Source organism: Scheffersomyces spartinae, assembly GCF_019049425.1.
Source record: "Scheffersomyces spartinae strain ARV_011 chromosome Unknown scaffold_2, whole genome shotgun sequence".
NCBI lineage: Eukaryota > Fungi > Ascomycota > Pichiomycetes > Serinales > Debaryomycetaceae > Lizanozyma > Lizanozyma spartinae.
Genome location: NW_025065049.1, coordinates 280403 through 293767, shown reverse-complemented (window position 1 = coordinate 293767; position 13365 = coordinate 280403). Strand labels below are relative to the sequence as shown.

At 37.1% G+C, this 13365-nt stretch overlaps 5 protein-coding genes across 5 annotated transcripts; 2 read left to right on the top strand and 3 right to left on the bottom strand.

Annotated features, from left to right (window-relative positions):
* Positions 1–196: 196 nt before the first annotated feature.
* VAS1 (valine--tRNA ligase) lies at positions 197–3376 on the bottom strand (the record flags this gene model as incomplete). The annotated part of the gene is made up of 1 exon (XM_043192953.1): positions 197–3376. One exon carries the CDS (start codon positions 3374–3376, stop codon positions 197–199), a length of 3180 nt encoding a protein of 1059 aa, XP_043051341.1.
* Positions 3377–3667: 291 nt separating this feature from the next.
* Positions 3668–5071, bottom strand: PRP31 (U4/U6-U5 snRNP complex subunit; the record flags this gene model as incomplete). Its single annotated transcript, XM_043192952.1, has 1 exon — positions 3668–5071. One exon carries the CDS (start codon positions 5069–5071, stop codon positions 3668–3670), a length of 1404 nt encoding a protein of 467 aa, XP_043051340.1.
* Positions 5072–5635: 564 nt separating this feature from the next.
* Positions 5636–6310, top strand: RRP46 (exosome non-catalytic core subunit; the record flags this gene model as incomplete). Its single annotated transcript, XM_043192951.1, has 1 exon — positions 5636–6310. One exon carries the CDS (start codon positions 5636–5638, stop codon positions 6308–6310), a length of 675 nt encoding a protein of 224 aa, XP_043051339.1.
* Positions 6311–6417: 107 nt separating this feature from the next.
* Positions 6418–8217, bottom strand: DBF2 (serine/threonine-protein kinase; the record flags this gene model as incomplete). Its single annotated transcript, XM_043192950.1, has 1 exon — positions 6418–8217. The coding sequence occupies one exon, from the start codon at positions 8215–8217 to the stop codon at positions 6418–6420; it is 1800 nt and encodes a 599-aa protein (XP_043051338.1).
* Positions 8218–11758: 3541 nt separating this feature from the next.
* On the top strand, positions 11759–12559 carry FRP3 (putative ammonium permease; the record flags this gene model as incomplete). Its single annotated transcript, XM_043192949.1, has 1 exon — positions 11759–12559. One exon carries the CDS (start codon positions 11759–11761, stop codon positions 12557–12559), a length of 801 nt encoding a protein of 266 aa, XP_043051337.1.
* Between the last annotated feature and the right edge of the window lie 806 nt (positions 12560–13365).

Sequence of the window (13365 nt, the reverse complement as noted above, 5' to 3'; positions counted from 1 at the left end):
AAGGTCGTTTCACGTAATTCACTAGGTAATTTCATTGGCCCCTTGATCCGATCCCCATACCTTATTTTGGGTATACGTGACAGCCTGGAATTATGATTGTGCTTTTATTGGCTTGTGAGGCTTGAATCTTATCATAACCCCACATGCAGAGAAGCTTTCTTTCACTTGCTTATCGTATATTTACTATGTATCTAATCTAAAGCTTCAACTGTTGTAAGATGGCAATGGTTTGTTCGTAACCTTCCTTCTCAGCCTTAAACTTCTCTAACTTCTTATAAGCTGTTTCCTTGGCTTCTTCTTTGGTCTTTTCATTGAATTTACTCACCAAAATATTGGTTTTCTTTTCCAAATCATTAATGGTATCCAATTTCTTTTGAACCTTGGTGATTTCCGCATCCAAATCAACATGTCCCTTAACCAAAACATGAACAGTACATAAGGGACTAATGGATTGGATGGCACATCCGCTTGGAACTTCACCAGCAGATTCAACAACTTGAATTTTTTGAACACCTTTAATCAAAGACACTATGGAATCTTGTTGTTCTTTGGCAATGGCAAATACTTCCTTATCAATAGCTTCAACATAAATTTCTCCATCCTTATTGATATTATATTGAGCCAAAACTGATCTGGCACCTTTGGTAATATCCAAAATCAATTCATAAGCTTCTAATGCCTTAACATCATCCAAGGTTTCATTATATTCAGGGTATGATGCAACAACAATAGATGGGGTCTTATCGTTGGCTCTTCTGGGTAATCTTTGCCACATTTCTTCAGTAACAAATGGCATGAATGGATGAATCAACTTCAATGCTCCTTCAATGGCAGTGTACAAGGTATCCTTGGCGGATTTCACTTGTTCTGGAGTACCATCTTGAATCAAAGACTTGGAGTTCTCAATGTAAACATCACATAAATCATACCAGTACAGATAAATAGCATTAGTAGCCTCACCAAATTCTCTCTTTTCCAAAGCAGTAGTAGCTTCTTGAGTGGCAACGGTGAGTTTATGTAAAATCCACTTTTCAACTAACGATTCCTTACCAGTCTTATTATTGGTAGGTTCAGGAGTGTAATCGTCACCCAATCTACCCAAAACAAACTTAGTGGCTTGGTAAATCTTGTTACAGAACTTACGGTAGCCTTCAACTCTTAAGATATCCAAGTTGATATCTCTACCACCAGTAGAATAAGCACATAATGCAAATCTAAGAGCATCAGTACCACATTCAGGAATACCCTTGGGGTAAGAAGCCTTTTGACCATCAGTAGCTTTCTTCAATTCCCTTGGATCCAAATTACCGGTGGTTAACTTTTCATGCAAAGATTCTAAAGAAATACCAGTAATCACATCCAATGGATCAATAACGTTACCCAATGATTTGGACATTTTTCTACCTTGAGCATCTCTAACCAAAGAATGACAAAACACTTCCTTGAATGGAGCTTGACCAGTTAATTTCAACCCCAATAAGATCATTCTAGTGACCCAGAAGAATAAAATATCCCAACCAGTTTCCAACATGGACATTGGAGCAAACATTTCATAATCCTTGGTCTTATTTGGCCATCCTAAAGTGGAGAATGGCCATAACCCGGAAGAAAACCAAGTATCCAAAACATCTTCATCTTGTTCCAAAGTGAACTTCTTACCAGAAAACTTCTTGTTGGCCTTTTCTTGAGCTTCCGTTTCAGTTCTACCAGAGATCCAGAATTCATTATCCAATTTACTGTTTTCCTCACCTTCAATGTGAACGAAATAAACTGGACATCTGTGACCCCACCATAATTGACGAGAAATACACCAATCTTGAATGTTGTTTAACCAGTGAAAATATTCAGCTTCAGAAGTTGAAGGAGTGATGGTGATTTCACCCTTTTTAACGGCTTCAATGGCAACCTTGGCCATATCTTGTTGGTTAACCCACCATTGAGGCTTCAATAATGGTTCGATAACATCACCAGATCTTGAGCAAGTTGGAATGGTCATTTCATTGTCCTTTTGATCAACATATAAACCCTTGGCCTTCAATTGTTCTATAACCTTAACTCTGGCATCAAATCTCTTCATACCAGCAAATTCAGGTCCACAGTTGTCATTCAATAAACCGTCGTCAGTGAAAATGTTGATGAACTCCAAGTTTTGTCTCTTACCAGTATTGTAATCATTTTGATCGTGGGCTGGGGTAATCTTGACGGCACCGGTACCGAATTCCATATCAACAGCTTCAGAGTCTGTAACAATTGGAATCTTACGGTCCAAGAATGGGTGGAGAACAAATTTACCGTGCAAATGTTTGTATCTAGGATCTTCAGGGTGCACAGCAACACCAGTGTCACCAAATAAGGTTTCTGGTCTGGTGGTAGCCACGGTGATGACTTCGTCAGAACCTTCAACGACATAAGAATAAGAAGTCAAAACACCAAATTCAACCTTCTCATCATAACCAGGAACGGCCAATAAGGTTCTACCAGAGATGTTCTTGTTGTCAACTTCTAAATTGGAAATGGCAGTGTTTAATTTCACAGACCAGTTAACCAATCTCGAAGCTCTATAAATAGTACCATCTTCATGCATTCTAACAAAGGCCTCAGTAACAGCTTCAGATAAATCAGCATCTAAAGTGAACTTTTCTCTTGACCAATCGTAAGAAGCACCCAATCTCTTGAATTGGTTCTTGATTCTGTCATGATATTCATCCTTCCATTCCCAAACCTTTTCAACAAACTTTTCTCTACCGTAGTCATGTCTGGTCTTCTTTTCCTGGGCCCAAACTTGCTTTTCAACAACAGATTGAGTAGCAATACCGGCATGATCAAAACCAGGTAACCATAAAGTAGTCTTGCCCTTCATTCTGTAGTATCTGATCAAAGCATCTTGAATGGAAACAGTTAAAGCATGTCCAATGTGTAAAGCACCAGTAACGTTTGGAGGTGGGGCAGGAATGGTAAAGACACCTTCGGGTTTAATCTTACCATCAACAGTTAATTCAGGCTTAAAGAATCCTTGTTGATCCCACCATTGATACCATGAGCTTTCAACATTCTTTGGGTTGTATGCCTTAAAAGCAGCATCTTCCAAAGAAGCCAAAATCTTCTTGTCACCTGGGGTGGTTTTATCAATCCATTCAGGGACGGCTTCAACTTCCTTCTTTTCCTTCTTGGGTTTCTTGGGTTCAGACAGTTTATTCTTTGCAGCTTCAGCTTGTTGAGCCTTCTTAGCATTGAATTTAGCCAACTTTTCAGCCTTCTTTCTTTCCTTCTCTAATTCTTTAGCTGTCTTCTCCTTCTTGATTGGTGCATCGGTAGGAGAAGAAGCAGCAGCAGCTGGAGCTGCTGCTATACTTTCAGCAGCACTTTCAGAACTCATAAATGCTCTAGCAATTCTAGTACGAGATACGTATCTGGTAGTTGGTTTCAAACACCTCCAGAAAGTGAGCATACACTGATTATATGAGAAGATGACTCACTTGTATAGTGAGTAGATTTTGCAGGTTAATTTTTCACCAAAATTTTCTTTGGGGATTTTTCAGGTAATTTTGTGTCACTTTGCGAATTTGGTTGCAATTATTATGTGCAAAATGGTATAAAGTAGTGGACTACAGGTGGTTTAGTCTTAACTGATTGAATAATTGTTCTATAATGTTCTGTAATAAATATTTTACTTTTCTGTATTCTTTAATTTCTTAGGTTTTACGTTGTGTGCTTGTCCATCATTCTTTCTCTTTCTCGATATTCCATTAACCAATTGTGATTCCTTAAATGAAAGATCCAAATCATTAGCTGATTTCCCCAATAGTTCCAGTTTTTTGAGTCGATTAGCAAGTCCTTTAGACATTACAGCACCTGTATTTGTATTGATACCTTTAACACCTTTGCTCATACCTAACCCAATTTCTTCACCAAAACTATCCATAATAGTATCTTCTTGTTTACCAAAAGCCATTTTATTTTGAGCCTTCCGAAGCTCACTCATTCCCATTCTCTCCTTCATTTTTCTGAATCGCTTTCCTCCTCTCTTTTTGGACTTTTTATCTATAGGTATGGGGAGCGCTTTATCACCAACATTTTCTGGTGGAGTTAATAGTTTTTCTAATTTGGATTGAACGTCTATGGAATACTTTCTTCCAATTGTACCATCAGAAGATCCCTTTGCAAGGTCAATACGAGCTGCAAGTACAATCTTACCGCTCAATATACGCATAGCTTGTTTCACCACATCATTAGGAAGATATTGAACTAATGGTGTATGGTAAAGGTACCCTGTGTTTCTTTTGGTATTGTGGGTGACATTATTTGAAGTTGTAGAGGATGACATCTCCTTCATTCCCAAAGATGGGATGTTACATGAAGGTGTTTGCGCCAATTGTTTTAATGATCCCACAGCTAGTAAAAGTTGCGAAGTAGCAATTGGTCCAATAAGTTCAGTAACATTTGGTGCAAATTTCAGAAGTTTAACAGATATGAAATTATTCAACTGTGCTATAAGATCTTCCAATTCAAGTAAATTATTACATAATACTGATATTTCTTGCCAATTAACATTTGGAATCGTATCATCCAATTCTTCATTCTTCCTTTCCTGTTGTAATGCTGCCATCAATACTAACAATACTTTCTCATTGGGTAGAATGGTCTGTAACTGAACTTCAAAATCCTTAATGTTATTTAAATTGCCTTGAATTAACTTGACAATTCTCACGTAATCAACGGGATTCTTTATAAGTGTTTCTAATTCAGGAAATACAACTTTATATTGGGATTTAATGATTGAATCTAGTTCTTCAACTTCTTCACGTATATTATGGGAAACCTCATTAATATGCAGAATGAATTTGTACTCCTTGTTTTCAGTACCATCATCAATCAACTCTAAATAGTCCATTTCCTCTTCATTAGTGTAATATTTCACTTGCTTTAGTAACAGTGGTACTAAGGGTAATACTCGAGATGAGAAACCAAGAACACCAGTATTGACAATTTCATTCAGTTTATGAGTTTCTGTTTCTGTTTCGTCTTCTGATGATGCAAGATCATTCAAAAGATCGTCTCCATAGTCTTCCATGTGTACAAAGAGTAAAGAGCTATAGCTGTGAAGATATCACAACTAATTGACATCATCTTCAGATAGTGCATAACCCGGAAATTTATTTCAGTCACGTGATTCTCCGACCGGATATAGAAAATGTAAAGAGCAATATAAATAGTTATAAAACCGAAATTCCAGTATATTTACTGGTCTAAGGTAAATCTTGTAAAGTAGAAGACCCATCTTCAATATCCTTTAATAATTTGGATTTGACGTTAGACTTATGGTAATATTATTGAATAAATTGGAGAAAATCAAAAGAATCAAAGTCATGATGACAAAAGTAACACTTTCTTATAAATATTCTCTTAAACACAAACATTTAGCTATTGCTGCTTAATAAACAAGATCCCTGACTGTCCCATCTGCTTTTTTACAATTATATCTAATAAAGAGCTTTAGCTTATAGAAGACCAGTAAAGGACGTGCCCGAACCAAATATTTAGGGTATATACTTTTGGATCCGATGAGACTAACTTAACCTTAGGTTCTTTAAAGGTACTTCACATATATCTTAACCTGCGTATGCAAAGATAAAGTATGAGCTCGTTGGAAGTCCATGCGGGTGTACTAGGCAACTCTGACGGATCTTGTCTGTACGTTGTCAATGGTAATAAAGTGATAACATCAGTAGTTGGTCCCATAGAAGCTAAGGCTCGTCAAGAACTCCCACAAACAGTTAGTCTTGAAGTAGTTGTACGACCGGTAACGGGACTTAGCAACAGTCGAGAGAAGTTGCTAGAAGAAAAGATCAGAAATTTGCTTCAAAACATAATCATTGGGTTTAAATATCCCAGACAAACAATTCAAGTAGTTGTTCAATTTCTAATTGCAGATGGACGTCCAGAATACACTGCCTTAGAATTGAATATGGCTATAAACTCTGCATTCTATGCGTTGGTGGATGCTGGTGTCGCTATGTATAAATCATTTGTGTCCACAGTGGTAGCTGTTCCTCCGGAACAAGGTAGCTCCCTTATATTCGATCCCAGCATGGAACAAATTGTTGCTTCTAAATCACATCACGTAGTGACGTATTCTGTTGAACACGATGAGTGTAAAATTATACTATTGGAGAGTAATGGACTCTTTGAAATGAAGGAGTTAAAGAACATATTAGATGCTGCTAAGATTCAATGTCTCACAGTCCATGAAGATGTCCAACGTGATGTTATAGAGTCAAAATTACAACAAGACTATATTTGGAAGAGCTAATAGATTAAACTAAGAAGTTCACTTCGGTTATATACTAAAATAGTTTTATTCGTTTGTATACTAAATATCAGCAAAAAAATCACATAAAGAAATAAATGTAACTTGTACTAGTATAAGGTAGCCAAAGGATCAAATCGGTTACCTACATTACCACCCATGTTTAAGAGATTGATTTCCCCATTATTGAATTTGTTATTAGGATTCATCTTGTGCTTAAATGTAAATCCAATAAAGTTATTTTCATGATATTTCACAGCAGCAGCTCCTCCCTTCTCCAACAATTGTTCATTATGTTCTTGACGGGCGAAAACATCTTTATATTTGAGCATACTTTCTTCATCTTCAAAATCATCAAAATAGCCAGCATCTTCTTCATTATCTAATTGTGGAGTGAATGGGGGAGTTCTTTCTCTTAACAGATTCCAATCCTTAATATCCGCAAAATAAGACATCTGTTGCACCTGTCTAAAGGTTCTTAATCTTGAAGATGGTGAGGCAATCAACTTGGTGATCAAATGCCAAGTTCTGTCACTGAAAACATATCGACCATCCTTTGTTTGAGGTCTAACTAATGCCGATTTCCAGTGCTTTAAATTATAATAGGTTTCTTCTTGCTTGGAACCTGAAAATGGTGGATATCCACAAAGTGCTTCAAAAAGCATACACCCCAAAGACCAATAATCAATGGTATAATCATAACTCTTACCCTCTAAGACTTCAAGTGCCATATAATCTGGTGATCCAACAATGGAATTGGCTAAATTATGATGACCTTGACTGGCACGGAATATCCGTTGACGTTCAATCATAGATTGTGATGGCAATTGATAATCATCAAAATCTTGTAAATTCTTCAATTTGATTCTCATACTTTCAATTCTGTCATTAGAGACAGTGCCTGCTGCCAAACCAAAATCAGTCAACTTAATATGACCTTTAGAATCTATTAAAAAGTTTTCAGGCTTTAAATCTCTATGTGTAAAACCCAATTCATGTAATGAATTAACGGCAGCAAACATTTCTCCAACGTAAAAACGGGCATGAGGAGGAATCAAATAACCCGTGTTGTTTAAAAGAGTCCGGAAATCACCACCTGGAACAAATTCCATAGCCAAGTAAACCTTTTCAGGATCTTGGAAAGCATAAAGTAATTTAACCAACCATTCACTACGTGTGTTGGTCAAAATATCTCTTTCTGTTAATACGTGTCTAGTTTCATCAAGTTTAACCAAGAGTTTCTTGTTTAGTATCTTAAGTGCACAAATTTCTCTAGTATCTTTCTTTCTTGCAAGGAAAACTTGACCATAACCACCCTGGCCCACTTGGGTGATCATTTCAAAGTCCTTGTGCTTAGGCTTAAGCCGACGCTTACGCAATAATGCCCGCTCACGTCCAACATAGTTCTTCCATTCCAACTGTTGACGTTGGGGGTTTTCCACAAATTGAGCATCCGTAGCCAATCTTTGTTGGACTAACTTAGTACGATCTCTTCTTGAAATAACATAGTCAAACATGTCGCAGTAATAGTCAAGGAAGTAAAGTTGAGCAACTGACGCAAGCCTCTTGGTATTTGGGTTGTTTGACCGACGAGAGAATTCTTCATTACTGAACAGATTATTTGTTGGTTGTAAGAGATCGATGTTTCTACTTATGAGTTGTTGTTGTTGCTGCTGCTGCTGTTGCTGTTGTTGTTGTTGTTGATGAAAGAAATTTGTACCAGGGGATGCCATTGGATGCGCTGGTCTTGTTGGAGACGAATGTAAGATGGATTTGGTTGGTGAAGATTGTGGAGTAACATTCTCTTTGTTGTGATAGGAGTAGTTAGCAGGACCTCTATAGCTCGTATCAATATCCATTTGACTAAGCGATACATTCTCCATTGACTGTGAAATATCGGCGACGTCCATATCGATTGTTGTATTGGCAGTTGTTTGTTGATGTGTGTTGGCGGCTCCTCTACGAGGTGATCTAAGAAAAGCCATCTAGGGGTGTGGGGACTTTCAGGAATTTATACAAAAGGGTAATCGAGTTTTAACTGGGATAATAACACAAGATTCAGATGAAACGAATATTCAAGTTAATTTTGTGAGCAAACCAGTTGAAATATGCTTGCAATGCTTATTATTATTCAAACACTAAGGTAACAGTCACTCAGAATCACAAACAAAACTACCTTATCAAGAGAGAAAATTAAAACTAGTGGAATATAAAGGGTAATTCAAAGTACCATCTATTTCCCCGTTTGCTTTAATGGCCCTATTCTGCTTCTGTTGATGTGCCTGTTTATGTTTTATTTGGTTCAAGCCATTAAAAGAGTAATTCAGATACCAATGATTTTGTGTATGTTGATATTTCGGCTGTATTGGGTTACGCTGATACTGTTGTTGATACACAAAAGAGTGTTATTACGAAGGATAGAAGAATCAAGCCGTCATTGAAAGGAAGAGAAGGAACAATTGTAATAGAGTCGTTCAATGACTTAGAGTAGATATCTATTTACCTTAAATGCCTTGTTAATTTATGGACGGGTCTAAATCTTTGGCTAGCCTCAGTACTAATTTGAGTACGCATTCACATATGCAGTAATATATGGTAACATTCCATATAATATTATGAATATTGCTATGAGGAAAGTCATATATTAAAACACTGATTGCGTTAGAATGAGTGTATGATAAGCACTGATTGTGGTAGAAAGAATGTATGATCATTAGTCTGACGAAAATGGGTAATTAGTCAGTAAAGCACCTATATTTACAGACAATAATTAAAAATAGGTGTGGCTGATATCGTAACCATTTTAACGCCTGTAATAATTAACTCTAATGGTTATCCTGAGGAATATATAAGAACCTTTACCTTTCCAATATATATCCCATTCTAACCATGAGAAGAATTGTACCCCAAACCATTATATAAAAGTAGTGCACGACTCATCACACATAATTTAGAACCTTCACAACTATTTGAGAATTTATCGCCTGCAGCCAGTGGCATTCAATCTGAGACCCAATAGCATAATTTCCTCACCTTTAATCCAATCGCACTATTTCCTCACTCTCGCACAATTCACGCACATGCCCCACATGTGACCAATAGTTTCTCTTTTGGGAATGCGCCTCTCGTAGACCTTTTCGCAGCCAGTAGCGAAATGCCCTCGTTTTTGCAATGTACAGGAAAGTTCTTTGAGATGACTTTCGAAACTTGAGATTTCATGGAGCACTATTCACGCAATCTTTGGTATATAAACTGAGCCAAAGCTCATTGAAACGAATAAAAAAGTTTAATCTTTTCTTTTAATCAGTTCAATTGATACTTATCAAACAAACAATTAAATTTACAATCTTATCTAAAATGTGTGCCTGTTCTACTTGTTCTTGCGGTTCTACCTGTGAATGTGGTTCTTCCACTACTTGCACTTGCAAGAAATAAAAGTGCTCCAACATTATAAAACGTTGCTATTGATTAGAAATGGTTTATATACAAATCGTTATGTTGGGTTTTTAAGTCTTGGTTTATAGTTAATGAATCATATACTTGGTTATTTTATCTTATTGTAGGAATAATTTCTGGTAATGGAATCTTGTAGGTGTTGAAGTAACGTGATGTATTTGTACGCCCACTACTCGTGCACTACCTTTGGAAACCACCAGTCAGAAGTGTAGGAATAATATGTGATTTAATGGTAGCTCAGTAAAAGTTGTGACAGCCGGAGATGGATGAGTTTTGTGGGGTTGAGAAAAACCTCCGAAGTCATTAGAGTCAACGCCGATCGACGCGTGCTTATGTTCTCAGACCCTAGAGAATTGTCTGTCTGAAAGAAGACTCGAGTGTAACCATAACAATACAGAAACGTTATCATGATTCCAGATACACCCGGTACCACCATCCCCATGTATGGACTTGAATAAGTCGTCCCAAAAAGTAGTAGATGCATGTATGTCTGTCTAGTTACCTTCTCATACTGCTTTCTGTTGTCAAATTTGTTTAACTACAATTCGGAAGAAACCAAGGAATCCCGGGAAAATAATATAGCTCTACCATCCCTATAAAAAATTCCTCTTAAATTAATATTATAAGTGGAGACGGAGGGGAAATGATGAGTTAAAGGATGAAAGGATTCTAAGTTATAGGAAGATGATAACACCTTTCAACAATGCAACAATTACCTAAGTCACTGTTTTATACATAATCTAAGGGTTATATGGTCGTGTTGGTACGATGGACCGGGACAAAGCCAGAAATTGCCAAAGATTCTAGGTCACCGTAGTCCAAAAAGTTGCACCACTCCGGCATATTTCTTCAGACTAATTTGATGCCGAAAAAAAGTACCACCAATGATAGTGTGGGGGAAGGCAGTGGGAGGGGGGATTAATGAATATTACTACATCAACAGGTTCAACTTTATTTTCCTTGTCATTCGTACTATCAGGTGACATCACACTAGGTGTAAAAATGGATTGAGATCGACTTGTAGAATAAATTTCAACATTGAACCGGAGATAAGTATAGTTGCTAAAGAAATTGATTTGGCTGGTCTGTTACCGGAGTTACGTGAGTCACGTGAGTCACGTATATACAGTATTTCTTTGTAGGCCGGCATTAAGAACTTAGAATTTCAATTTCCTCCTAAGTCCTTCTTTGAAAGTTTAATTAATCCATCATTTTGTTATCTACAAATTAATATCTATTGATATCTATTAAGCTGAAAAAGCTATCAACTGTAGTTTAGACTCTAAATCCATGTACCAATTAGCTATTGTGATGAAAATAAATTCTTGATCTGTGTGGGGGTTGTAATCGGAGATAATTTGAAGGTCGCATTAGTCGTACCACTCAAACTAGTTTCAGACACGAATAAAATTGATTTGTGGGGTTGCAAAAGTATAAGGTATCCAAATCTGGAGGGGTGAGATGTGCCCGTACCATAAACTTAATTCGATGTTACTAAAATATGGCCCCTCCGAACCTCAGATATTGTTTATATGCAGCCATGGGAGTTGGCTGGAGTGAGCAAAAAGGCAGAAACTCCGAGACAACCATCACTACTCCGAAGACGATTTTTGTTGGAGCTATTGTTTAACTTTTTTGTCTGTCGGAGAGAGCACCCCCGCTAATATACATAAAAGAGACCTTTGTTGCCATTTCAGACACGAAATAGCATCGTACCAGACACAAGGACGTATGACTTGACGGCTTGACTCAGTGCCCGTAGTACTGTCTGACGAAAGGCTTGCATAAGTAATAAATAATCGTAAAAGCGATGACAAAAATTGCCGTAAACGGTTGACCTTCTCAGACATTATCACCTTAAACTGAAAAGACCCCTCATTGTCTGATTTGCAACTATAAAAGTACAAATATCCCCCATCAACATTTTTGTATTCATAGTTAAAATTTAATATCTGCTGAAGTGTCTTAATCTCTAACAGTAAAGGAAATATCAATATGCCTCAAGAGCAGCACTCTGTCCATACATATGACCACCACCCTGAAGGGTTTGAAATCAACAAAGTTGTTGATGATGGTGACTATGTTTTTTTCGGTAATGAAAGATACTTGAAATCCGAATTAGTCGAAGCCTTCGGTGGTACTTTAAACCCCGGTTTAGCTCCTCCTCCTAAACATAACTTTGCTAACCCAGCTCCTTTGGGTTTATCCGCTTTTGCCTTAACCACGTTTGTTCTTTCCTTGATTAATTGTGAAGCCAGAGGTGTTACCATTCCTAATATTGTTATTGGTTTAGCTTACTTTTATGGTGGTGCCGCACAATTAATTGCTGGTATGTTTGAAATCGCTGTTGGTAACACTTTTGGTGGTGTCGCACTTTCATCATACGGTGGTTTCTGGGGTTCATGGGCTGCTATTAACACCAAACAATTTGGTATTAAGGCTGCTTTTACAAGTGCAGATGGTGAATTTGATCAAACATCTTTTGAATATGCTGTTGGTATTTTCCTCGTTGGTTGGTTTATTTTCACTTTTTTCCTTATGTTGATGACCTTGAAATCTACTGTCGCATTCTTTCTGATTTTCTTCTTTTTATCGATTACATTTTTACTTTTGGCCATTGCTGATTTAAAAGCTGGTGACAGAAATGTAAAGAAGGCCGGTGGTGTATTCGGTTTACTTACCGCTTTCGCTGCTTGGTATAATGCTTATGCCGGTTTAGCCAATCCTCAAAACTCTTATTTGGTTCCAAAAGCTATTCCTTTACCAGACTTGCAGGCCAAGCACCAAACGGTTTAAAGTGAATTCTGAGTTTTAAGTTCACCACCACACTAGATGTGGTCCCGACTAATCTAATGTTATTTGATGATGATCTATTTACCTTTCCCCCTTCCCCCTGATGATTTTTTTAATAACTCATTTTTTTATTACATTTCCTATTATTATTTATTATTATTTATTTGTTAATATTATCGAGCACTAATTACAATCTTTGATGTCGATTCGGTTTCAGCCCCTAACGAATTCGCATAATTGCTGTAGCATTACGAAGATTCACATTCTCGTTCTACAGCTATAAACGCCAAACCACTTGTGTAAATCCGAACACATTCGATTTGCCAGTGTTGCGATTAAGGCAACTTAATTGCTTTTATAGGAGTTCCTTTACATGAGAATTTCTCCATTCATCCTGTTTCTGTTTTTACGAGCTTTGGGGTTACACTCAACTTATGAAGCATGAGATAACGACGTAGTTGAATGAAGTTGATGTTCTTTAACCAAAACATGTTGATGGCCGAATGGTTACCTTGTGTAGAAAGTGAAATCAAGAACGAGTAGTGAAGACCGGAAACTACAGAACAGATAAAGAGATACACCACAAAATTAATACGGCAGCCTTTACGATAGTATAACTAACCACTTTGCTATTGTATACTTAAGCAAGTTGATTCTGGACAAATCATACCATTAGGATTACCCTTTATGTAGCATATCACCCTTTCTTACTCCACATATTGCCCTAAAGCCGTCTGTCGCATTATTACATAATCAGAACAATTTCCTGTATATTTGCCTATGAGTATGAAAACAACAACAAGTTAAAA